General features: G+C 43.4%; 1 protein-coding gene across 6 annotated transcripts in view; it reads left to right on the forward strand.

The window, feature by feature from the left end:
* ENOX1 (ecto-NOX disulfide-thiol exchanger 1) overlaps positions 1 to 27,939 on the forward strand; it is a 300,621-nt gene that overhangs the window by 177,500 nt on the left and 95,182 nt on the right. For 5 of the 6 annotated variants that reach the window (XM_082365418.1, XM_082365422.1, XM_082365420.1 and 2 more), the window contains exon 11: positions 24,019 to 24,126. The exons of the other annotated variant lie outside the window; for it this stretch is intronic. In XM_082365418.1, the coding sequence (XP_082221544.1) occupies positions 24,019 to 24,126 (108 nt within the window). The remainder of the gene's footprint in view (positions 1 to 24,018; positions 24,127 to 27,939) is intronic. 6 annotated transcript variants of the gene reach the window in all.

Consider the following 27,939-nt stretch of genomic DNA (forward strand, 5'->3'; position numbering starts at 1 on the left):
GCAGACCAGCTGTCTTAGGCCAGTAAACCATTAGCCCACGTAGAACTCTCTAACACTCTTGGCTTGCCATTATTAAAGACCAGGGCTAGTCAGCTGCCTTGACAATTTCCAGCAAGGGAGACCAGGGAAAGAAATTGAGGGAAAGAGGACTATTACGATCAACACCATTTTAGAAATTAAGTAATTGGTTTTTTTCCCTTATGCTCAAAGAGGGGTAGATGTGGGATTCTCTGTATATGTATTACAGAAGCTAATCTAGACTAATTTTATAGAAGAGGACAGAGAAATACAATAATGTTACTCTCTTAAAATACAAGAGTAACCCCAGCTAGTTTTGCCAAAAGTTGGTCAAGGATTGGTCTTTGGGATGTATATTAAGAAATAAATGAAAGTGTGTTGAAACGAGAACATCAGTGAGTGCATCTGACCACTTAAGGGAAGTTAAGCATCTCTTGTGAAATCTCTTTAAACGATTCGGTTGCTTAGTAAGTACATTTTTAGAGATAGTGAAAAGTTTGTGTTCGATTCCCCTCCTGATTTCATATGTAATGAAGTCTCACGTGTACATGTCAAAGTCAGGATCATTATTATTATTATTTTTTTAATAATTTTATTTATTTATTTATTTGTTTTTGGCTGTGTTGGGTCTTCGTTTCTGTGCGAGGGCTTTCTCTAGTTGCGGCAAGCGGGGGCCACTCCTCATCGCGGTGCGTGGGCCTCTCACTATCGCGGCCTCTCTTGTTGCGGGGCACAGGCTCCAGACGCGCAGGCTCAGTAATTGTGGCTCATGGGCCTAGTTGCTCCGCGGCACGTGGGATCTTCCCAGACCAGGGCTCGAACCCGTGTCCCCTGCATTGGCAGGCAGATTCTCACCCACTGCGCCACCAGGGAAGCCCCCAGGATCATTATTATGGCAGCAGGAGTCATATCAAAGACTGCGATGATGATGGCTGTGCTGGGGGTGGTGCCTCTGCTGGGGGTGGTGGTGGTTTTGATCATCAGAAAACTTTAGGGGAAGACAGGTAAAATGAACTTACCCCAGACAACTTTAGATAATTCTTTTTAATTTCTGAAAAGAAGCATGTCCCTTAAACATTTTGAAAATCCTAGAAAGGCCAGCAGCCACTGTTCCCCGTGGCCTTCACAGGTAGTGCTACAAAGAACTTGGGCGAGGTGCTGCAGACAGATAACACGGATAAATGCAACGGGGTCTCTGTTCTCTTGATAACTGTTCACTTGTCATTTCTGGTTTCATTTTCTTTCTGAAATGCCCAGCAGTCATATAAGGGACTATGAGGCTGATGCTCTGTGCCCATTGTCCTTTTTCTCATAGTATCTGTTTAAGCTTTTATCTTTTATCCTTCCCACTGAAGTTTCTATTTGATAATCATGTTATTTTATTTGCAAATGTTATTTCTGTTCTTTGTTTACTATCTTTCCACACAGTCTTATTTTTTGGTTGCGGTATCTTCTCAAATCTTTTTGAGAATACTAATTAGAATGTTTTTAATTCTTATTGTTCCTCAATCATTTCTATTTATTCCAGGACTGGTGGTTTGGTTTCTGTGTGTCCGTCCGTCTCTTTCATGCTCCAGGTTCCTTCTCACAGGAGGTAATGCATGGTAGCCTGTTTGTATCGGGGATGAAGGGCTGGGGTCACTTTTCTAGGACTCCGTGTGGCTTACTGATGGCTGAGTGCAGGTCACCTCCACAGCTGAGTCCTTCTCCTGCCCGGTGGTTCACTGATTGGCAGGCTTCATTTTGAGGAGATTTGGGAATTCCACAAAGGCCAGAGTCTGTCCTCCACTAAGAACTCCATGGAATTCCCTTCCCATTCGCTCTGCTCTTTTAAGTTTAATCACTGACAGACATTTTAATTGCCTGTGGAGGAAGGAAAAAGCAAAAGCAAACACACATGGACCAGGTCTGACATTTTGAACAAGAACCTGTTTCAGGGGCTTTTAGCTTAATCCAGTTGTTGAATGAATCCTTGGTTAGCATGGTGCCCAGGGAGGTGTTGGGGGAAGAATATTACATGTTATTCTGGCTTGCCAGAAACAAGGGAAGGGAAGAACAGTGAGCACATTTTCTGAATGTCTAAGAGGCAGGAACATAGGAACTTAAGGCAGCATATTTTGGATAATAGACGCTTCAGACTGAGGAGGCAGATCCGCAAATTAGAGGGGTTTAAGGGAGGAGAAAAGGAAGATAAATAGTCTGAAAAAGGTGACAGGAAGAGGCTGCAATATGTAATAACAAGAGAGAAGTTGGATTTTTAAGTGGGTTCTTTAAAAGCATGACACGGGGCTTCCCTGGTGGCGCAGTGGTTAAGAATCCGCCCGCCAATGCAGGGGACACGGGTTTGAGCCCTGGTCCGGGAAGATCCCACGTGCCGCAGAGCAACTATGCCCGTGCGCCACAACTAGTGAGCCTGCGCTCTAGAGCCCATGAGCCACAAGTACTGAGCCCACGTGCCACAGCTACTGAAGCCCACGCACCTAGAGCCCGTGCTCCGCAACAAGAGAAGCCACTGCAATGAGAAGCCCGTGCACCGCAACGAAGAGTAGCCCCCACTCACCACAACTAGAGAAAACTCGTGCGCAGCCATGAAGACCCAACGCAGCCAAAAATAAATTAAATAAATAAATAAATAAAAATATGACACTGGGACTTATCCTCATGAATGAAAATACAAATAGTGCTTAACTGGGCGACTTCTTCTCCAGTCTGTATTGGGTTTTGCCCTTGAAGAGAGGAGGAGGCAGAGAAGTGGGGAACAGCTAGTATGGAGGGAGGCAAGCCTAGGCTTCAATGGACCTGCAAACGGTACAGAAGATTAGAAGCTGTTGGAGATGGAGGGAAGAGAAGGATGGGAGGAGACATGGAAGAGGCAGTGGGAAGACAGCTCTTCCTCTAGAGCTAAAAACATAGCAACACAAATGTAAACATAGAAGAGGAGAAATTTCTCTAAAAGAAAGAATTCAATGTTTTTATAGTGATAACTTTTAAGAGCTTTTGTGAAATATTTAAATCAGTGAACTCGATGCAGGATGTGGAAAACAAAAGACTGATTAGTTTGGAATTTAAGTTGCAGTATATTAGAAGGATCTTCCTCCTAAGTAGGGCTCATGAACCTCAAAATTGCTCAGTTGAGAAGTAGCACATGCATGACGATCTGGTTGTTTACATGCAGGAAAACGTATGTAACAACCTTAACATCTTTACTGTATGAAAATATTATACATCAGTGCAGAAAAGAATTCAGTATCACTGGACAGGGCAAGAAAATTGCCTTATTACAGTGCAGAGAAAGGGTCTCTCTTTTAGACTTTCACGGGCAAGTAGTAAAACCTTTAGTGTTAAAAAGTTCAAAAGCGCTTCCCTGGTGGCGCAGTGGTTAAGAACCCACCTGCCAATGCAGGGGACATGGGTTTGAGCCCTGGTCTGGGAAGATCCCACATGCCGCGGAGCAACTAAGCCCGTGCGCCACAACTAGTGAGCCTGCGCTCTAGAGCCCGTGAGCCACAATTACTGAGCCCACGTGCCACAACTACTGAAGCCCGAACGCCTAGAGCCCGTGCTCCACAGCAAAAGAAGCCATCTCAATGAGAAGCCCGTGCACCGCAATGAAGAGTAGCCCCCGCTCTCCACAATTAGAGAAAGCCTGCGTGCAGCAGCGAAGACCCAACTCAGCCAAAAATAAATAAATAAATAAATTTATTTTAAAAAAAAGTTCAAAAAATATGTGTATACACAAAGACATATTCACACACATATCTGGAATTTTTACGAGCTGTGGCTGCAGAGACATAATCCATGTTTATTTTATTCTATTTCAACTTACCCAGATGAAGTTTCTTTCTTTCTGAATAGAAAACAACTCACAAGGCATTTTCCACATTCATGTTAAAAGTCTTTGATATTTTGCTAGAATCAGAACAATCATAAAAACATGTACGTCTCTCAGATGTGGCTTTACATAGGTTCCAGGGCAGGATATCAAGGTTCACAATGCTGCTTAATTTGGGGTCTACCGTGGTTGTGCTTCCTTAACAACCCCAGAGTTTGTCATTTCATTTTCTACCCGTTCTTCAACCAGTACCTTGGGATGATGCATTGTCATAGCAGCCTGCGTGATGGTGATGATAATCCTCATTTATAATTCAGTGCCCCTTCCCTTTGGCTGCTAAATGTCAGCTGTCTTGGTGGCAGCATGTGCATTTTCTAACATTTGCAGATCACACTCCCTGACACTTCTCAGAATGTCTGTACCCACTGCAGTGTGAGACTCTTGAAGGGATGGTTGGGGACATTTGGAACGAGAAATAGTAACCAGTGCTCCGGTTCTTGGCTCAGGGCTTCACATTGCAAAGCCCAACCCGTTTGAAATGATCGCACCTGACATCTGCTTAGGGGCTTAGGAGTTACTAAGGCACATTCCCATTTGACTCCGGACAAGACACAAAGGACTAAAAGTGAAGCTCATGGAGAGGAAACCGCCCTGAGTTTTTAGCAGTTTCAAACAAGGGAGGACTATGGGCATCTTGCCATTTTCACTGGACAGAGACCTTCGGATAAGGAAGGAGATACTCTGCCTTCGTGGACGTGAGCGGCACCGAGCTTCTGCCCAAGAAAATGAAAACACCAGAGCAGTAGGAGGGAGAGGGTTTCCAGCTTGGCCGTCTTCTGCACAACTTTGTACAAATCAGCTTATCTGAACCTCAGGTTCTGCATCTGGAGAATGGACCCTGCCAGCCTCGGTCAGCGTTTGTGGCCATAAGATGAGGTCATGTATGTGAACGCATTTGGAAAAGCTGTTCTGCAAATGCAAACTGCAATCGCCACTTTCCTGGGGCCAATGTGAAGACACATAGAGGTTTAAGAGAAGACTCAGGACTTGCAGGGTAAGTCTGGACAAATCCAGAGCTGAGGTTCCTGGTCCTGGGGTGGCCAGCGCTGTTGCTCCTCCGCCCCTTACAGCCGGAGGACCTGCTCGCCCCAGTTTACTCTCAAAAACTCCTTCATTTCTCCACTCCGCACTCACATCTCAGGAGTATGCGCTTATCCCAGCTTCTCAGGTAGAACTCGAGACCCGGAGGTGACGAGTGACTTGCCCGGGGTCCAGCGTGGACGCGGCAGAGTCAGATTTCCAGCCCAGGCCTGGCTGACCACGGCCCCTGCGTTCTCTCTGTCACCCCGTAACTCCCCACGGTGGACCAGGTAGAGAAGTGGGGCTTCAGGGCCACGGTGACCAGGGGAGCAGGACACGGGGAAGCTCTGCCCTTCCAGCGCTCCTTGCTTGCGAGAAATATTTTTGGCAAAAAACCCATTGCCTCTTTTCTGACTATGTCACAGCCCTTCATGTGGTTTTTACATTAGCAGAGTAAGAGCTAGCAAGAAGAAAGTAACACACACGTGGCTTTTATTTATTAAATTTGAACTGTGAAAAGAAATCTCTTCACTTCTGGGACGAGAAAGAGAAGCCCTAATAAAGTTTAATTCTGGGAGGCTTCAGCTCACCATTAGAGCTCCTGCTCTGCCCGTAATTAATTTGATCATCAAATGCATCCTCATTAGTAATCATCGCTTCTGAAAGCAGTGAGGCTAGCAGATGAACGCGTGTGGGAGCCAGGGGTAGAAATAATGGCGTTGCCCTGCAGACCATTAAAATCACTTGGCTTCTACGTTTTGCCGCTTTCCCCAGTGTCTGCAGTAGGAAATACGGACCCTTGGGAGACTTGCAGCCATTCCCAGGATAAAGGAACTTGGCTTTTCCCGCACAGTCAGCCATAGTTGGTGGATGACCTTTGAATGACCCTCCCCTCCACCACCTCTTTTAGAAACTGCCTCCAGGCCAAGAGTACCAGCCTTATAGTGAAATGGATCTTTTCTTGAATGCAGCAAATCAAAATGGGCTTTGGCCGCAGACACATACTGTTTGGCCGTTGTCGTGTCTCCCTCCAGCCACGGACACTAAAATGAATCCGTGTGTTCTGGCCTTGACTCCATTTCTTTAGAGTCTAACCATGCAAAGAAGCAGCCTCATCCATGCTGAAACCCTGAACCCGGACGCACACATGGCCGCCTGTGTATAGCAGGTGTCACGCTCCCAGCCAGGCTGATGTAATTATCCATCATCTCCAGTGGGGCTACAGTTGCGAGGGAGTCGTGCTCCGGGGCTTTCTCTGTGCAGTTGGTTAGGAGAGGAAACAGGATTAGGAAGAGCAGCCCATCTCCTTCTCGTCAGAAATGAAGGCTGTGAAGAGAACACAGGGAGAAGTGTAGGGGGGGTGAAAGAATACAACATGGAAACAAAGAGGAAGGAGAAGAATGACTCAGAGGGAAAAGCATCCTCTTTATCTGAGTAAGAGAATAAACAGGCCGAGAAGTGTAGGTGGGAGCTGCAGTTTTTCTGGGTCTAGGTTTGTCGTTTTGATTTTTGTTTTATTTTTCTTCATACAAAAGAGTATGTGCTCAATGCAAAAAAAACTTGGAAACCTAAAAGAAGCATATAAAAGGAAACACATCATTCAGAGTGTCACTACCCAGATATAACTGTGGTTAACATTCACATATATTCTTTCAGTCTTCTTCTCTCTTTGCACATAAACATGTAGTGTTACCGGTTTTAAAGATCAATCAATGGGCTAGCCAGACATAGTCAGTTAACATTTCTGGACTTGTAACCAAAGAGTGGAATTGGGAATTCAGTACCAGGATGTAAGACGGTTAGTTAAAGACTAAGTTTTCTCCTCTGTTTAACAAAGCACCCTGAATCATCAAGGGAAACTTAAACAAATTTATTGCCCAATCTGGTGCTCACTTTATAGACCACCCACTTCATTCAATTGATCACTGAAAAGACCCTGCCTCATGAAGTTCTTAACTTGATGAGACTTACTCAGTTTGGTAATTACCTCTCCAGCTTTGGTGCTTTCTGTTTCATCTCTGTATGTCTCTGAGTGTCTCCCTCTCTCTCTCTCATTCTCTCTCTCTCTCACACACACACACACACACACACACACACACACTAAGTAAATGGCCACAACAGCTTTATTTTCTGGAAGTATTGGGGAAGATAAAAAAGGAGAAAGTATATTTGAACTCTGGTTATAGGTTTCCAAGGAAGGGGCATTACAAATGGTGCTTATAAATGAAAGATGAGCAAAATGACATTCCACACCTTTATTATCACCTTTTTCTTCTTTCGTTTGTTTTGTAGTTTATTGTAATTACATTTGTAATTTATTCTGCTGTCCCCCATGCATACACATTCCATTTTTTATGTCCTCCACCACACCACCACTTTAATTTATTTTAAGCCAGGTATCACTCAGGTATTCCGGTCAGAAGGCTTTCATTGGCAAGCACCGGGACTCTCATTCACGGTGTTAGAGATACATGTTTTCGCCCATGATTTACATTTTACCCTAAGTCATTTCCTGAACCAGTGCATTACACATTTTTCAATCATTTAAATACAGAGTGGGACTCTGCAATTTTGTCCTTCACTAATTCTCTGTGCATCTTGTTTTCTTTTCTCCTGGGTTTATATTTCTTCCCTAGTGGTTTGTATTTCTTCACTGCTACTCACAATTTATTTCAGGAAGATCTTGGTAATGACCTAACTGTAAAGTCCATAAAAAAGCTGTTGTGCTGAGTTTCTTTTTACAGTATAATTTTCCCCAGGTAATCCTCCTATTTATCATTTAGGGAGAAGGAGAAAAGAGGTGTCTGTGATGTAGATTCACCGCTCTACATCGGATAACATGAGCTCAGATAGATTTCTGAGAGTTGCCAGGTCACTTAAGGAGCACTCCAAGGTCCGACCTTTCCCTCATGGGTCCTTGGGTCTTAGTTGATTGGTCTGGTCTTTTCAGTCTGCTTTTCTGCCCAGCTGGTGATTGATGTGCTTGATTTTAAGTCCACGATTTGCTGGACATTTCTCATGGTCCACCCACAGTATAAAAAACAAGGTGTAGAATGTGATGATAATGGGAATTCTGCTTTACATATAAAATTTGGACTGGAGATGGGCTCAATTCCACCACTATTTTTACCTCAAGAGAACTGCAGAATACAGACTGCTGAAGCTAGGAGGGGCAATGGTGAGTCCCTAGACCAGCCCACTTATTTCCTGATTTTAATCAAATAGAGTTTAAGTCTCTGGGCTAAGCAGCATCCCCCCCCCAACCCCCCTTCTCACCTCCTGCTGCTCGTGGCTCCTGATTCCTGGTCCTTGGCTCCTTACTGGGCCTCCACATGCTTGCATTCTGAGACTCTTTTCCTCTTACATTCATTTATATCGATCTCCTAGCCCCCTGAAAAATGAGGTGAGACACAGGGGCTATGATTTCCCCCCAGCATGTTAAATAACTGTTAGTTTCTTTTTTCTTCTGATATTGGAGTAGAGACTAATTCTGGCACCTAAGGCCAGTCTTTCATGGCTAATTTAGTCATTTGTAGCCAACAGCTCTCTAAATAAACAGATGAAGAAAAGAACAAACTGTTGAGTCGCCACACGTTTTATTCTCAGCTACTGAAAACTGTAAACCAACTTCCCTCGTTCTTTTTTTTTAAGGATTGATTGATTGATTGATTGATTGATTGGCTGCGTTGGGTCTTCATTCCTGCGCACGGGCCTTCTCCAGTTGCGGCGAGCGGGGGCCGCTCTTTGTTGTGGCGCGCGGGCTTCTCATTGTCGTGGCTTCTGTTGTTGTGGAGCACAGGGCTCTAGGTGCGTGGGCTTCAGTAGTTGTGGCACTCGGGCTCAGTAGTTGTGGCTCGCGGGCTCTAGAGCACAGGCTCAGTAGTTGTGACTCACGGGCTTAGTTGCTCCACGGCATGTGGGATCTTCCCAGACCAGGGCTCAAACCCGTGTCCCCTGCATTGGCAGGCGGATTCTTAACCACTGCGCCACCAGGGAAGCCCCAGCTTCCCTCATTCATAACCTCTGCTGCTCTTCCTACTCATGCCTGAATACATAATAATCTCATCTCATTGATTGAATAGAACCAGATTCCTGACAAATCTTTGTTGAAGTGTAAGGATTGATGGAGCCCTTCTGTCTTTAGGGGTCATGAATGCTCTCTGCTGGTATTAGATGCTGAGGAGCTTATTAGTCACTGACGTCATCTGGTGTGGCCCCAGGGCTATGAAAGAATGACTACAACCTTGGGAAATAAGCTGTTGTGTTTTTACTTACGCTGAGTGTGTGTACGTGCAGTCACAAATGTTTCTGTTCAGACAATGTTTTCTACTATCCAAATACTTTAAGAGCCTTGCATCCTGGGAGTTGACATTTTTATCATACTTATCAAGGAACCAAGGCTTAGAAAGAGTAGTAAGAAGACTCCAAGCCAGGCAATAGAGTGCTTAAAATTTCTTCCTGATTGTTTTTCCTAATCTTTTGAAAGTGAGCTTACATCACACGTCGATACTTAAAGGACAGTGGCAACATGCCAAGCCTACTTTGAATGAAAGACCCTAGAAGATGTCAGGGAGTGAGGACATTTTCCTAAGCAGCTCTGCTGTTCCCTTCTTGCTGTTCCTGCTGATGTTTGCAGTTGATGAAGCATTTACATAGCACTCAGCTCCTATAATCTTGATTGGCAGGAGCTGTACAGAAAACTGTACTTTTCAAATATATGTGGGGCATTTACAAAAATTAATCCCATACTAGACCTTAAGGCAAGTCTCAACAAATTTCAAAGGGGTGATAATATTTTCTGATCACAATAAAATTGTTAGAAATCAATGTCACAAAAGATAACTAAAATAAATTCTATGTACTTAGAAATTTTAAAACACACATCTAAATCCACAGGTCTAAAAAGAAATCAGAGTTGTAATTTTAAAATAGTTGGAAATAGTTGATAATTAAAATACAGCATATCAAAACTTGTGGGATGCAGCTAAAACAGAACCTAGAGGAAAAATTTTAAACTTTTAAATGTCTGTTTAAGGAAAAAAGAAAACTGGAAACAGGAATGAGCATCCAACTCTTATTACAAAAAAAAATAAATAAACACAAAGAAAGAAAGATAAATAAAGGTAAGGATAGAAATTACTAAAATAACAAAGTCATACATTAGAGAAGATCAACAAAGCCAAAAGTTGCTATTTGAAAAGACTAATAGAATGGAAAAATTTGGCAACACTGATGATAAAGAGAATAACTTAATAAACAATATTTTAAAAGAAAATGAGTTATAACTATAGATGTGACAGAGATTAAAGAACTATGAAAAAATCAGGAATAGTTTTACTACAAATTTTTAAACTCAGGTGATATAAATAAATTCCTAAAGGAAAAAAAAAAAACCTTATCAAAATTAAATCAGGAAAAAATTGAAAGCCTGGATGAGCTCATAAAAAAATTGGAGTTAGAAACTTAAAATCTTACATCAAAGCAACAGATCCAAAATAGATTTACTGGAAGGTTCTACCAAACATTCAAGGAAGATTATGCCCATCTTTTGCAAAATTGTTCAGCGAATAGAAAAGGAGGAGACGCCTCCCAACTAACTCATAAGGCTAGTGTACCTAGTACACTTGATATCAAAACAGGACAAAGGCAGTAAAAAAGAGGGGCGGAAATTACAGGTCAGTCTCACTTATGAACATAGATTTAAAATTCCTTTTTAAAAGCTAATTTAATCTGGTATTTTATAAACCACCAAACTGGATTTATTCCAGGAATGCAAGGTTGGTTCAATGTTACAAAAGTCTATTAATATGATATAATCCCATTAACAGGTTAAACCCGAATAAGACAACCTTTTTAATAGCTACTGAATATCCATTCATAATATGAAACTACAGAAAAAAATGAAGATTGTAACAACTTGGAATAAAAGAAAACTTTCATATCTTTTTAAAGATTATCCACAGTGAACTCAGTGGCAAAACAGGTGGTTTTTTTTAAACTTCCCAAAGTAATTCTCACATAATCCTTCTTAATCCTGATATAATCACTTGAATTAGAATATAACTGCTTTATGTCACTTACTTGTATCATGATTTACATTTTCAAATTGTCATCAGGAAGTAAAAATCACTGCTATATAGAGTCTATTGGCAGACCCTAAAAATGTGGTCTCCCTATTCTTTCTTTTGGAAAAAAATTAAAGTCATCAACACTAATCTTGGTGTTGATTTCCCTATTTCTAGAATGCACACTTAACTAGCTGTGTATCACACAAGATGATCTTTTCTGTGCCGTCTTTGTTAGAAGCTGGCCTTTCAGCTGACTTCAGCAAAACCTGTGATTGAAATTTTCATTAGAAGGACATGGGTAGACTTCCCACATGTAATGTTAAATTGCATGCAATCGCCGATCTCAAGTTGAGGGATTGCTAAGGCTGGAGGAACACATCATCACAGGGTAGATTGATATTGGTATTAAGTGTAGAGCTACAGCTTTAATTTCTCTTAATTTTTATACCTTGGGACCCTTTTTTGCTGTTACCATTCATGGCCATGCTGACACAATTTATTGTAAAGGGTCTGAGCGATTCAGCTCACTTCTTTAGTGCTTCCTATGTTTAATGTTCCAGAAGCAGAGAAGATTGGTTTAAAATGGTAATTTTCTGTCTGCATCCTTGAGAGCTATGCAAAATGGGTGGTGCTATATTTTACTTTACCCAATGGATCTCAGCCCCAGATATTAAGAATATGTGGCACATTTCACAGTGGCAGTCTCTGTTGAGCTTTTCTCTTGCAGCTGCTGCTATTGTTGCTGCGGTTTTGTTTGTTTTTTTCCTTAAAGACAGTCTGCAGTTCAGGGACTGGGCAAACCTGATATAGTCCAGAGGCTAAGTAATTGCCACGGAGACCACCTGCAGGTGGTTAAAGCCCCTCAGGGAGACTGTCCTTATCTGGTGAGGCCTTCACCTGTCTCCCCAGGGCTTGGCTCTGGAACAAGGAACAGGTGAAACTTGGAGACCTCCACGAGGTTCTGGTTACTCTGAGACTCCTAATGAGGGGTCCCAGACCAGCCCCAGTGTATTAAAATAACGTGGAGACTTTGGGGAACGAGCAGACATCCTCTGCCTCACACTTTCTCTGTGACAGACGAATGTGCCCATTATTTGCAAACCTTGTTGCAGAGCCACTAAAGATTCACAGCACTCAGTTCAGGGACAGTTCTCCTCTCCTCACCCTGCCCCTAGATGTCTGAGTCTCCTAGCCATAAAAACGTCAACTTGCGCTGACAAAGGAAAATTGGGTATATTGTTATCATTGAATTAGCTTCACTCAGGTTCTACCATTAATCAAGAGTTAAGCAGCATAGGTGATGACCCATGTCCGTTCCTAGTCAGACATCTGTGGCTGATGTAGAGGTAGAACTTTCAGCTGTATTGTCTCTCTTCATTTACATGTTAGATCATTACAACTTTCTCACCAATTAGGATTCCACTAAAAGCTCTCAAAACCACAACTCACGTTCTTGCTCTGTAACCATTAAGTCAAAAGCTGCTTTCCTAAAACTGCAGTCAAGGTGGTCACTGATGGTGGTAGTATCTGTTATTGATGCCAGAAAGAGCATGGTTTGGCTCTCCATGGGCTGAACTGTTAATGAGGCCCAGATCACTTTGCATAAGCCAACTCCAAAGATGACCACAGGATTTTGGTCACAAGTCACCCATAAAGTGTTTTCTAGCTATAAGCTCTGATCGTGACTGGGTTATAAACCCTGCAGAGAAAGAACGAATCTCTTTTGGCCTTTGGGGCACAATGCAAGACCCAGCTGTGCAATTAGGTTCTTGTTTGAAGTAAATGGGCCAACCTGGCTGGAAAGCATGTTAATATTTTAAATTTCTACATTAACAGCTGTACATGTGCCCAGAGGCTGGGGTGATGACCACCTTATATAATTGCCAAAAAAAAGTGACAAGAATAAATAAATCCCAGCAAATTGGATTATCGTTTGCAGCGGAATTGCCAGCAGAGGCAACAGAGGGAATATCACTGATATATATTCCTACTTCGGCAATGCATTTGACACCTTCTCTTGGGAATTGCATGAATGGTGTTAATTCAAGTTGGCTGGCCCTGTGTTTTGAAAATTGGCTGAAGGAGGACAACCAGCCATGGCCAGGATGGGACTGAACAACAGACCTTCCACTATGAATATTAATCCCCAGGAGTGCCCACTCATGTAAGGCCCACTCACTTGACCTTAGTCTGTCCATTTTTGCAAAGAGGATAGTAACAGCCCTTTCATTTAACTTAGTACCCTTTGCCATTAAGGAGCCTCACATATTAATGGATGTTCTTTAGTCTCATAGTATCCCACTCATGAGTATTGTCATCTTGATTTAACATGTGAGGAAAGTGAAAAACAGGAAGTTGAAACGACGCTGCAAATCACACTATTAAAAAGAAAATCATCTGAAGAAGAGAAAATAGGTTTTTGAGTCTTCTAAGCCACTTTTGCATCTTCTTTTCCTGCGTTCAGTAAGCAAGACATTAATTGATGTGTTGCTTTGCAAATGATAAAGCATTCCTCATGAGACAGTTGTGAGGGAAAGAGGAGACCAGAGCAGTAAAGTGGCTTGCTCGAGGTCACACAGCAAGTCAGCGATAGAGCTAACCATATTAACCTTGAGACAATGACCTGGGGCTTATTTTTTTGCCTTTTCTCCAATCCTTGGCTGTGTTTCTTTTCATAATAATGTTGCCTTATCGGGGTATAGTGTATCATGATAAGTAACTCCATTGGATTATACAAATGCCAAAGGGTATCTTGTCTTTTACACAGGGCCCTCCCAGGAGGATATCCAAGTAAAGGAAATGGTCTCTAAAACCATGTCGGATGACACATTTCTCCCCTCCCAAGGTCATGATCTCCTCTCCTGCCCAGACCCTGGGCTGCGTGCCAGGGGTGTGCCTGGTGTAACTTGACATTCCGAGGGGGTCCTTTTCTAAACGTCCTCCTATGCTACACGACAAAATTATTTTCAGTAATAATCATGAAATGAAGCAAGTAATAATAATGGCCAAGAAAGAAATACAGTGAAATTTTTCTTATATTGAATTTCACATATAATTATGCCTGTAAAAAACTTTTTAAATAAAATAGTACAATGTAAGGGAAAAATCACAACTCTCTATTAAATAATTTTTTTAACCCACCTAACAGTTTGAACTTTGATCTTTTGATTATAGTTAATATATTACAGTCTGTAAATAATTGTCCAGTAAATACATGAATCTTAACAAATCCAAATGCAAAAGATAAAATTTAGGCAACTGCTAGTAGTACCACTGATTTGGTAACATTTTCTTGATCTGTCCTTAAAGCTTTAAGGCAAACAGTCAATAGTTTTGAAAGAACTCATTTCAACTTGTAAAATATTAAAATTCAGTAAAAATATGTAACATAAGAACTAAAATTTGCACTCAACAAAAATAATACAACTCATGGTTCTCACCATGTTTCACTGTTTCAAATTTTAGACAGAAAAATTTTTTAAGAGGTCCTGTGGAATGAAGTAGCTCAGTTTTGGTTCTCAGTCTTCGCAATAACTGTGCTACCATTGTTTATTTCGAATCTACTGTAGAAATGTAAGAATACATGTAGTGCTACAGGGATTGGAGACACTGTGTCTGAGACAAGCTCAAAATCCAAAAACTGGGTGTAGCTGAGTCCCGTGTGAGCATATGGGGGTGGGGGAGGGGTGGGATGGGAGCAGACTATGTTACTGACATTTTCCAAATTCATTTCTACATCGAGTATGTTTATTAAAGGGTAAGAAGTGAAACTATGCTCATTTGAAGCTTGCACATGTATATTGACTCTCATCAGTAACGGCAGCAATTGGTTAGGCTTTAGATCAACAAAGGATTTTATCACCGATTATGTTAGAATTGCTGGTGCACGCTGACAATCAGTGGATGGACCTTCGGTTAGTTTGATTACCATTAAGTGTTGTGCAGTTGCACCTGCTTATTTCCTGCACCGAGGTCGACAGCTCCCAGAGCCCCGCCCTTGGGCCCTTGGAGTCCTTCCACTGCCTGCAGACTTAGGCCCCCAAATCTGCAGCTCAGTGGTTACCTGCGTTTCCCAATTCTCGGTCACTCTTGAAGTCTTACATTTATCGCTCCTGCTTCCCTTCGGCAATTTTGCACGGCTCACAGAATTCAGGGATTCTTCCCTTTCCCTGCAGCAGGGGAAACACCAGCGTTAGAGGCCAGCCTCAGGGAACCTGGAAACATTCCAGCTCCAAACCCTTGCCCTCTGGGTTGTACGCTTCCCCTCCAGGGAACCTATGGCCCATGGCCTCCCTTCGCCCACGTCCCGCGAGATCTTGCTCCAGTGTCTGTGTCCTCGGTCAGGCCCTTGCTCATCTGTTCAGAGAAGGGAACCCCTGTCAGAGCACACCGCCCTGGGTGGGTGGCAGGGTGCCTCATGTCTCAGGGACCCCCTTGAGGATCCACACCCTTGAAAACACTTACTTCTGCCTTCTCCCCAGTCTCCCAGAGCTGTCCCAGGCTCCCAGGGTACCGATAGGCATGACCCCAGGGTTCCTTGTCTTGACCTCTTGGAGGGCCAGCCCTGTCAGACCTGCACCTGGGCTGTTTGGCTCTGACCGGCATTAGGATCTTAACAGCAGGGTCAGGGAACAGGGCCAGGTTCCTCCAAGCATCTCTCGGTTGTAAATGAAACCTGATCCCATCACGAGTAAGAGATTGCCTTTCTGCCTAGCAACGAGAATGGCATTTAAAATTCAGTATCAGAAAAGATATTGACGAGATTAAGGGCCTGAAGGAATTGATTTATGAGGAAAGACCCAAGGAATTAAATATGTATAGCCTGGTGTAATAGGATATTAGACCTTGAGCACAATTTCATTCCTATGATCTGGTGTTCCTGCTATCAGTCATCTAAATGGTGGGGTTCTCTCCAAAAGATGTTTCTCCCCCAGGGGTCACTGAGCTGGTGGCAGAGAGGGAGGCACTGGGATGGATAAACCAGGCCACAGGCTTGGTCACCCTTGGACCTTGATATAAATTGACGCGCAGTTTCATCCGCAGGTAGAAGCAGATGACATTTTAAACAAGAATAAATTTGGAGTAGTCTTGCCACCTCGTGCGACAAAAAAATTCAAACTAGTTCAATTCCATCTTTTTTTTTTTCCCCAAGGAGAAAAGTGAACGTTGTGGGTACCAGGTAGTAAATGACTGTCCTTCCCCTGAGCCAGGTTTCTCTCCTTTGTCAGGAATACTGTTAGATATGTTTGCCTTTAGGCAAAGCCTTGCTCTTAGGTTGTGATAATATGCACTTGATTTTTTTACATCTCAGGCTTTTCCCAACAATCAGGGATTGGCTCGGGATTCAGTGTTAGATGTGAGGTGGGAACAGGCAGACTTCAGCAGTGGGGCCTAGGGCTGCCCTTCCTAAGTGGTTCTGAAGTCAGTGAGAAGCAAAGCAGGGCTGAGGGGTGGAAGGTCTGGAGAGCCTGGGGAGAAAAGCAGCAGAAGCAGGGAGCTGTGTTTGGGTAGCAGGATCTCACCAAGCAGGAAGGGACGAATGAGCGGATCCCCTCGCCTTGTAGCAGGCCAAGATGACAAGGATCTGGCAGAGCTGGCCACAGGTGGGGTTCAGATGGCAGGCTGAAATACGCGGAGTAATCAGGTTGGAGACAAGGTGTGCAGACATGGCGATGCTGGATGCCCACAGGCATTGCCCCCCAGTCTAGACATTAAAACAACTGCTGATCGGTCTGTCCAGACATAGTCACACCCACCCTGGCCTTTGGTGGAAAACTCTCTTTGGAAGCCAGCGGACCTCGTTTCCTTAGGCGATATCCTACTGGCCTTTAAAGGCTTATCCCACTAAGTAGGGCATCGAATTTATAGCAAAGTTATGGAGATGGAATAACATTTATTAAAACTGAATCAAAAGAGCAAAAACACATTAAAAATTGGTGACACTGTATGGGCTCAAATATTTCCAGACTTTAAGCATTAGTATTTGGTGGCTCATTTCTAATGAGTAGAGAACAAGTTCTGATTCAAAATGGATCCCCTGAGGTCATGTTCTCCTAACACATGAACTGATCCCCGAGAATCTCCTAGGGAAACCACATTGGTTGTAGCCACTATTAGAGTATTTTGTGCCACCCTAAATTCATTTTAGTGGATAGACTAGCATCTTCGTGACCCAGCATCTTGAGGACAGGCTACTTTGTGTCTGTTTCCTCCCTGTCCTCCATACTGTCTAGCTCAGCGCTGTGTACTTAGGAGATAAGTGATGATTGAAAGAATGGATAAATGAATGATTGCTTGATTGATTGATAATTGAATGTTACTGGATTGTTTTAAAAGAACTGAACATAGAGCCAGTCACTGGGGAAATCTTGAAATGAGGGGAAGAGGGAAAGAGAGAAAATGTGTGTGTGTGTGTGTGTGTGTGTGTGTGTGTATAGGTGTCAGTCACTATCAGTATATATTATATCTACCTAGTGGCACGAGTTCACGTGACCTGCCACCACGGTGAATTTAGAAAGAGTACTCCTCCACCACCATGGAAGACGCAAAGTCAGATGCTCTCAGTTTCATGCCACCCAGCAGCTCCATCCCCCAGCAGCTCCCCAGTCCTGCCAGAGATTCCTGAGGCGGCACCATTCAGTGAGTGTCAGCTTGTCATGAGACATTGCTGGTGTTCTTTCATACAGAGAATCTGCACCGTAGTCTGGGGCTTTCATGGAATCTAACCTTATCTGATATGTTAGCTATATAAAGACTTGACCTTAGTGACAAAATTATAAAATTTAAGGGAAAAAGACAAGGAAAGGGTTACAGTTTTTAAAGGAAAGTTAAATCCACCACAGCGCTCACAGAAGGATGCACAAAGGCACGTCTCCAGCAGCCTCGGTCTTAAGTGGAAATGGTGAATGCCTAGGTAGAAGTCATTGCTAGGAGGGTTTTAAGTCTGGCATGTCCTGATTTCCATTTCAAATTGACGAATCAGTGTGGTTGTCAGGGTAGAAACCACAGTTTGAAGTAGGAAAATGGAGTTGTGCAAGTGGTAGGTCTCTCCCCGATACCGTGGCCTCGGCTACATGACTTAACCTCTGGGTGCCTATGATTCGCGCATCTGTAAAAATGGAAACGTGACCTCACATATTCTGGGGCGCCAGATAACACTGATAATGCTCTTCGAATTTGTCAGAGAGAAAGACCCATTACACACGGAAGTCTACATCCCCAAAGAGCATTACAAATGATCCTATTAAATCAGTGGCCTGGAAATATGAAGATGTGTCAGGTACGGCGTTTATTTACCTGTTATTGTCTGCCAGAGTGTTTGCACTTGATTGGCATATGGATAATTGCCTAATTGGAACACACTCAGTTGTAACCACCAAAAATGTAATAGTGCATCCGTTTAATGCCACACTTCCCAGTGTTAAATTAAAATTATGCTGCAGTCAGCCAGTCCAACCGAGAGGCTCTTCTGATTAAGTTCTAACTGCCTGTGAACTTCTGTAATTGAGGTACTCTGGAACTTAAAAATTCAAACTGGAAAGAATCTTATACAGTCTCACAGATTTCAAGTGAAAAAAGACCAGAAAGGCTGACTTAAATTATCTAGTTGCAGACTATCTCATTGTTTTTATAAGACATGTAGTCATATGAACAATCACAGTTTTCAATCACCACTGTTTTGAATACGTAAATATTAGATTCGTGAGTTTACCTTTTGTAAACAAAAGAAACAATTCATTTGAAAGAATGCAGAAAATAGTCTAGGGGTGTTTATTTTGTTTTTCCTCTAGTGGTGGTTTTGGTTTATTTGTTTGCTTTTTGGTGGAACATGGGGAAGAAATTACATAATTATAAATTCACTGATTGATTTTCTTAGACTTTTAAGAAATATTCCCCTATAGATTAAGGATGGTATCTGGAACTTCCAGAGTAAAGAATCCAAATGTCTTAAGTGCTATTTTCCTCTGAAGATTTCATACACCCATATGTCTAGAACAATAAATTACCCAGTGATAGAGGCTCAGGTTGTTTTTGTTATTGTTCTCGTTTTGGCTTTTGTGTGTGTGTGTGTGTGTGTGTGTGTGTGTGTTTTGTTTTTCCTTTGTTTTGTTTTTTGCTAGATCATGGCTTAATCTCATAGAATTGGGGAAACCAGAGCAAGCGTTCATTCACCTCTTTACTCATTTATTCATTCAGCACCTGCTGTGTGTTAGAGGTAACCCAGTTATGGGCCCTACCATTGGTGGATGTAGGCTAGTTGGGGAGATAGCTATGAAATGTAATATATCATATAAAAGTGCTTTTGGAGCATGGAAGTTAGAACAGCTAACTTTGCTTGGGTGATCAGAGGGGGTCTTTATTGAGGAAGAAACCAAGACCACTGCTTATAGTTGTGCGGGTTTTGCCCTGGACAAGGGCACCAGGCCAAATGGGTGAAAGGGAATGAAATCAAGCCCCTACTCTCCTGCCCAACCATGTGCCTTAGTGAAGGGTCCTGTCTGCCTAGAGGATGGGGCTCTTTTCTATCGTATGAAGTCATCATATGGGTTGACGTTAGCCCGAAAACATTCTTTAAGTTGGCTTTAAAAAATGAATAGGAATCTGCCAGGCAGAATTCTGGGTAGTGAGCTTTTCATAGAGTCATGAAAGGACCTAGCGTGTCTGGGGAAGGACGACACAGCCAGTGGTTTGGATTTTATCCAGTAGAGATTGGGGGATCAATGGTATTTCTTAAGCACAGGAGCACTTTGATTCTTAGGTGGCCAATTTTCTCAGGAGTGTAGGGTGAATGACAGGAAGAAAAAGCAGATCCAGAAGAGAGATGCTCATCCTAACCATGACAGTGAAGATGGTTGGAGAGAAGGCAGAGGAATGGGCAGAGAGGTTGTGAGGGTGATGAAAGGGTGGGCATGGACCTCAAGGTTTTAACTCTGGTTACCAGGGGAATAGAATTAGCCTTGTGGGGGCAGAGTGATAGTAAGCACAGTTTGAAACACTGTAGGGAAAGGGTCTGGTGGGCAGTAGGAGGGGCGGAGGCTGTGAGGTCAGCTTTGAAAAGCAGGAGCGCAGGAGCCGAGCCTGTGCAGTTGAAGCTGTGGGTGTGAACAGGATCGCCTGGAGAGAGAGGACATGCCAAGGCAAACAGAACCTGGCATCCTAGTTGGCAGTTAGAAAAGCAGCGTTAGTGACTTTAGTAAGAGCAGAGTCTGAGTAGGGTACTCGGGACAGAAGCAACATTGTAGCAGGATTAAATAAGCATTTAAAGAGACAGTGGTTTTCCTTCCCAGTTGCATATTAAAATTATCTGTGGAGGTTTTTAAAAAAAATATTATTGCCTGGGTTCGTCCCCTAGATATTCTGAGTTCATTGGTCTTCTGTGGGACCCAGGAATAAGTGTGTTTGAAAAGTTCTCCAGATTCAAAAACCACTACCCTTGACTCTCCCTTTAAGAAGTGTCAATAAACCTCAAAAGCTGGCAGACATGTGAGATGCATAAAACCCCAGGGGGTCAGAAAAGTACGAGATTTTTCAAAGATGAAGAATCTTTTTTAAAAAAATATATAAATTAATTTATTTATTTGGCTGCATCGGGTCTTAGTTGCAGCACGTGGGGTCTTCGCTGAGGCACGCTGGATCTTTCGTTGCGGCTCGCGGGCTTCTCTCTAGTTGTGGCATGCGGGTTTTCTCTCTCTAGTTGTGGCGCGCGGGCTCTGTAGTTTGCGGCACGCGGGGCTCTCTCATTGAGGCACACGAGCTCAGGAGTTGTGGCACGTGGGCTTAGTTGCCCCGTGGCGTGTGGGATCTTAGTTCCCCAACCAGGGATCGAACCCACGTCCCCTGCATTGGAAGGCGGATTCTTTACCACTGGACCACCGGGGAAGTCCCAAGGTGAAGAATCTTGATATTATTAGACTGACAGAGGTTAGGAAGTTGGGTAATGCAAAGTGTTAGTGTGGGTGTGGGGTTCAGTTACTCATATAGCACTGGTGGGCAGGTGGGCTGGTACAGCCATTCTGTGACGCAGCTTTGGCAGTGAACTCCCCCGGCATGCCCCATGACCCGCATCTCCACTGCTGGATATGCAGCAGGGCAAGTCTCCTACAGGTCCACAGGGACAAGCCCTAGCATCTCCCACTACAGCCTTACACAGGGGGAGGAGAATTGGAGAGAATCCGAGGGGCCTTCCCTGGGAGAGTGGAATAGGTATAAGTGGGCGGACGTACCCCGTAAAATAGTATGCAACCACCAGAAGCAATAGTTAGATATATATACATATCACCATGGATCTTAAAAACATAGTAAACAAGAAATATGAACGCTGTCACTTACATACAAATGCATACTCGCAAAACAACAGTATATATTTTGGAACAACGCATTCAAATAAAAAAGATAGAAACCGTTGAAAGCGGTTGCCTACATATGAGAAGAAAAGGAACTGGGAATGAGTCCTTGGAATCACACTTTTTTTAAATTTAAAAGTGTGATTCCAAGGAACAGTGAGAACGGATGGATGCTTACATGGGAAGTGAGGTCAGGGGAAGGGTGTGTGTGTGTGTGTGTGTGTGTGTGTGTGTGTGTGTGTACACGAGCGCACGCACGTTTTAATAGCATGAAGCAGTGTTGTAAATGTGTAGATGCAATGGCAAACCTAATGGCGTTCTCACTTCCCCTCTGATCTATTCACAGTGTTGGTAATAACAGCTGAGAGTTGTGTGCAAGTGGTTTTCCTTTCTTTGTCCTTTCCTCAACCTTAATTAAGTTCATTTGTTTGCTGTTGTTGCTGTTCTTACTAAAGCAGTGTCTGCTCCTTTACAGACATACCAGAAAATTACAAGCAAAACTAACAGAAAGATCCATAAGCCCACTCACCCAGAGACAGTATCCAGATTCGTTGCTATGAATAGTTTGCAAAATTCAGTGAAACCCTTTCATAGCCTGAACTTTTCATGTGGAGAACAGTATATTATGAGTTAATTCTATGTCCAGAGACACTTGTGCAACTTCATTTTTAATGGCTGCATGGTGCCCCATTGCACAGATGCACCATCGTTACTGTAGCCAGTCCCCCTCTGCTGGACATCAGTCGTTTCTAAATTTTGCTACTTCGAGTGCTACAGTTGAGTGAACATAAGCTACCTACGTTTGAAGACAATTTCCTGTCCTTCATTTGGCTCATTTTTAAAGGAGGTTTGAGGAGTGGATTCGAAATTGTCTAATGACATAAAAATCCACTAGGCATCATGGAAGTCAGAGCACCAGATCCTCTCAGAACTGTTCTGGGGCTGGTCGTGAATGAGAATAAAGAAACAGGGTCGGGACTTCCCTGGTGGCGCAGTGGCTAAGACGCCATGCTCCCAGTGCAGGGGGCCCGGGTTCGATCAGTGGTCAGGGAACTAGATCCCACATGCATGCTGCAACTAAGAGTTCGCATGCCACAACTAAGGAGCCTGCTGGCCGCAACTACGGAGCACGCCTGCTGCAACTAAGACCTGGTGCAACCGAATAAATAAATAAATCTGCATTTCAAAAAAGAAAAAAAAAAGAAACAGGGTCATTCCCCACTGTTTGGAAATGGTCATTTTCATTACTTATCATGGTGCCAGAGTACAACATGGCCCCCTGGTTTCTGCACTTTAATCAATTGGTGCACAACTGAATCACATAACGTGTGAAGGGAGCCCGTGTGGGATGTGTGTATTGCATCATATGTGAGTATGATACGGGCAGGTGGTAAAATAAGGGGCGCTGAGTGTTTTGAAAACTGCAAGGAAATCACTGTTTATGCTGGGGGGACCAAAGTAGGTTCTTAATTCTACATCCAGCACCGGACAAGGGAACAAGACAAGCAAGCCCAGGGGTTAAGGCACAGTGTGTTTTTCTGAGTACTTCCTCCCCGACAACGTACTGCGAAACTAGCAGTTTTGAAGATTGAATTTAATCCTTCCACTTGGCAACCTGAAGCATCAGGAATCCAGTGCCAGTGTTTATTCCGGCCTTGATAGTTCAGAACTGGCCAGGCAGCTCTGCAGCCAGCTTGTCAAGCCCCGGAAGTCGCAGCCTTGGTGTGGAGACAGCTACCCTCGTGGCAGGAACGCACTGACATTCTCATGTCATTAGTGCAGCACTTGTCATGTGTGGGAGCAGAGGAAACAGACTTCTGTCTTTGCAAACTAGCCCTTTGTTGTCAGGAAGCTCTGAATAGACAGAGCTGCTTCCAGGGCCTGTTTTGAAGCTCTTGAATGTGTTCTCCAGCCTGTGTCTATATTAGCATATAACCACGTTCCAAAGAATTAGTGCTGGCTAGCCCCATCCTCCTGGCAGGCCAGGTAAGCCCCCCCATGCATTACAATTGATAGGGCAGGGGACGCTCAAGGCTTAACAGCAATCCGTTCAGTGGCCCTGCTTCAAAACAACAGTGCAGGCCATAGCTGAGTGTTATGACAGCTTGTATCAGCAGTTTTCTCGACTGATATATTGATTGCAGTCTGGACTTCAGTCCTGCTGATCTAATAAAACATCACCATCATAACAGAGAAGGTAAAAGGCTCTTTTGTGCTCCCAGCCACCTGGTGAAGCAGCTTTACAGAGCTACTGTAAAGCTAGCTTTAGGGTCATATGTAAAATGATGTAACCTCGGACAAGTTGACTCATTATTTTAAGTGTTTTTATGATTTAATTTCTTCAGCTGTCAATGTCTTAGTTTCTTACCACTATTCTACATATTTTTACAAACACGCATCTGTTTAAAGGAATATAAAGGTGCCTTCACAAACACTGGAACAAGCGTTGTGCATCAGTATCACAAACAGCCTGATACTGCGGCGTTAACTGCACACTTGTTACACTACGTGGTGGGGGGGGCGGTGAAACAGACATTTAAAAAAAGTCAACTGAAGTCTGGATTAAGCTTTAAGACATGTACAAACCTTTTCCTCATGTTTTGGAATGGATGTTTTCAATATCTTACAGTATTCCATTGGCCTTCAATCCTACTTATCCTAAATATCCTTTTCACAGCAATTGCTGACCATCCAGGAGGAGTTAAACAACAAAAAGTCAGAATTGGAACAAGCAAAGGAAGAGCAGTCACACACACAAGCATTACTCAAAGTCCTCCAGGAACAAGTAAGTGAATGCAACAGCTCTGACTCGTGAATTAGTTCCAACACTGACACACGCCTCCCCCATGTTCGACACACATGCAAACACTGCTGCAGTTAATCTTGGAAATGACCAGCCTGGCCCCTCCCCACCTCTTAGCAGCTTTGCTAGGTAGAATTTATAATCTCCTCTCCAGCATCTCTGCTTTCACTCTGGTACCTCTTTAGACCACCCAAGCCCCCCAGCGATGTGTGCAAGTTTCTTCCAGAAGACAAATGAATTTTGATACAGTTTTAAAACATTGGCAATGCAGATAAATTTCACAGGAAGCAGCTCGTTTCCTCTTAAGCCTAATCGCAAGGAAAATGAGTTTAGCATAGCCCACTATCCTCCTGCAGACATCTGAATCAGAAGGACTGATTCATAACGACATTTAAAAAAAATCTCTCCCCTGTGCATCAGGGCACTTATCTAACCAGGGTGAGCAACAAACCTTTTATGTGAAGTTTGTAAATCTGAACGTTTCATCCTGGCTTTCTTTGATACTAAAGTGTGGCCTGACATTGATAAGTAGTAGATTTGAAACTATTGTCTTACAGCAGGGTAAGATGGATCTCTCGGCAGCTGAGTGAAATCTAGGCCCAGTATCTACATGCGAGAAGCTGAGAAAGCTCTTGAAATGCTTTCCCATTTCTGGCCTTCACATGCTGCCCATGATGTAATGAATGGCAAATGGAAGGGGAAAAAAAATCACATATAGTAACCGTAGCCCTTTGGGGGTAGTCAAATTTAGATTGCTTTAAAATTCTCACTCACAGTGGTATATGAGGAGGTCCTTTGTACAACATAAATAACTTCAAAAGTGATATTTTTTTTAAAAAACTATGAAGTTGGGAGAGTATGAGCCTAGTCAGCTGTGACTCAGTCACTTTACAAGTGATTTTTAACTTTTTAATGATTTGGACTCAAAAAAATATATTTTCAGTCACTTTCCCCTAAAAGTATAAGTGAATTGTGAGGGAAAAGTGAAGATGTTAGATAGTCTTTAAGCTTTTATAGCTTTGGAGGAAAATGCTTTCTAAAGCTAATCGTTATCTTTATATGATTAAGATAGATTTAATAACTTAGACTGAGGCTTACATTATATGATTTTGGATAAGTTAGATTGAACTGAAAAAATGTTGATGACAAAATTCACAATGACCTACTGTCTAAGAGACCTGCAGTCGCTGTTCTTTCTTCTTTTACATTATTAAAAGGCTTTCAGCAAAGTAGAGCTGATTTGGTCCAGGTTTGCTCCTGATCAAACAGACATAGCTCTGAGCTTTGTTGTTTTACATTTTCTCTCTCTGCCTCCTTGATTTACTGGGGTGAGGAGGGGTGAATTCCTTTCTCTAAATGACTCAAATCCTTTATTTTGATTCGAAGTCCAAACTCCAGTCATAAAAATAGATGCTAAGTTTTGCAGAATTCATTGCTATATCCTTGTCGTCATGGCATGCGTTTTTAAAGAGCAATGTGCGCACACAGGCTTTGGTAAAGCATCACACTTCACTCTCCATTACTTAAAAAAAAAAAAAAAAGATAAATGGGGAACGTGAACAAGATTCAGAACAACTAAAATTATTAAAAACCTAGGAAATATGACTGGAAAGGAAGCATTTTTAAATCTGCTGTAGTCATGGAATGGCTCTTTTTCAAGCAAAGGCACGGAGAATACATAAGCTTAAGAGAGCCCACAACAGCCAAATGCATTTGGGTGCTGTTGTCGCCACCAGACTGTTTTCCCGAGAGCCCCTTGCCTGGTGCCCCTGTCATCCTTGTAGATGAGAGCAGGCAATGGACACGTTCCTTCCATCTCCCTGTAGCCTCCCGCCACACACAGACATACATTTAAAAACACACCTCTGCCGCTCTGAACAATGCCTTTACAAAGCTTTCTTTGGACTTGTGTAGAGTAGCTATACATGCAAACACCTTTTCAGTGCCTGCATAGATAGGGCCTAAACAGATGGCCTCACCCCCAGAGATTTGATTGGGCCTAGAGTCTTACTACAGTAAGTTCCCTACGTACGAACCTTCAAGTTGAGGACTTTCGAAGATGTAAATGTGCGTTCGCCTGTCCAATCACATAAGTTAGTTCACGTGTCTGGCGTACATTGTCACGTGCGTGCATCCTCTACAAGTGGTCGTGCTTTTGCGTACTTTACAGTACTGTATAGAGTACAGTAGTACAGTGTCTTTATTTCAAGCCCAGGATGTCCAGAAACAAGCGTAAAAGCAGCCGTGATGGAGCTGGTACTACTGTACTTTTCAAGGTACTGTACTGTAGGATTAAAAATGTTTTCTTTATTTTTTGTGTTTGTTTTTTATGTATTATTTGTGTGAAAAGTATTATAAACCCATTACAGTACAGTACAGTACTATATAGCCAATTGTGTTAATTGGGTACCTAGGCTAACTTTGTTGGACTTACAAGCAAATTGGACTTACAGACGCGTTCTCGGAACGGAACTCGTTCGTATGTAGGAGACTTACTGTATTATATAGACACACACACACACAGGAAAAGATATACCCTTCTCTGAAGACTTGGAAGTTTGCTCTTTAAAGTGACTGCCACTTGATGGAAATCCTGAAAAGAAGGAACAGGTCGTGAGGGCAGACGCTTACCGTCCGTAGCCCTCAGCCCAGGGAAGGCAGGCTCATTCCCTAAGCTCTCTGTTTGCTAAGATGCAGCTTCACCAGGTCCCACCAGGCCCCACTGGCTCCTGCCTTTCATTTCCTTCACAGAGGTGGTAGCTTCCAACACCTGGAGCCTATCCCCAAGCCCAGGTATCCTCAGACAAGATGTTAGCCCCTCCGTCTGGAGGAGAGCAGCAGCTCCGGAGAGAGCAGGGAGCAGGCCTTTGAGGGCAGAGCAGTGGCTGGCCTGCAGCTTCAGCTGGCAGGAGAGGGGGGGACCCGTGTGGATCCCTCAGAAGACAGCAGACAGACGGGGAGCGAGATGAGAGAAACACACACACACACACACACACACACACACACACACACACACACACACAGCGGAACGAAAAGGTAGTATGGAGCAGGACGATGGAATTCACTTAAATGGGTGGAGAGCGACGGCGTGTTTGCACTGGGAAACATGTGAAGGTGGGAAAGGCTTCAAGGACAGAGTCCATTACTTCCGATGGAAAGTAACAAAACCTTCTTCTGAGCCAACCCCGCTCTTCACTCCCAGAAGCACGAGTTACAAGGTGGGACAAGCAGAGAGGGTTGATGAAAAGGAGAAGATGAGGAACACCTATGAAAGGAAAACCTTAAGACAGGAAAACAGAGAGGGATTTTTAAGTCCCTTTGTGCCCTCTGGTAACAGATGGCACTCCTGTCACTGAGGCGCACTTGTTCTTCTCGTGCGTATCACACATTGCCCGTGCTCCCTTGTCTTTGTTATGGGTAGAAACATCGGTGTTGTAGCCCCAGAGAACACAGGTCAGCACGCCTCTTTCTCAAGCAGGACGATGTGGAGGTGAGTCTTAATCTGCTGCACTGGCCCACAGTCAGCTGCCCCATCCTCAGCTCCTTCGTGTCGCCGTTGTTTTGGCAGAGCCTCTCTCTTGGCACGGAGAGCGTGTGGTTTTCTTACTGAGGGTCTGAGATCGCCTGACAAAAATCAAAGAAGCTTTCATTTTAACATGTACAAAGAGCCCGAAAGAACCAACATTTGAATCAAACACATTGGTGGTGCATTTATTTTCTTTCAAACTTTAAGCATTTATATCCCACCATGAATATTTTAGGCATAAGAAAGAGGATGCAGAAGATGCTGCTTCC

The sequence above is a fragment of the Balaenoptera borealis genome (genome assembly GCF_965194805.1).
Source record: "Balaenoptera borealis genome assembly, chromosome: 18".
Taxonomy (NCBI): domain Eukaryota; kingdom Metazoa; phylum Chordata; class Mammalia; order Artiodactyla; family Balaenopteridae; genus Balaenoptera; species Balaenoptera borealis.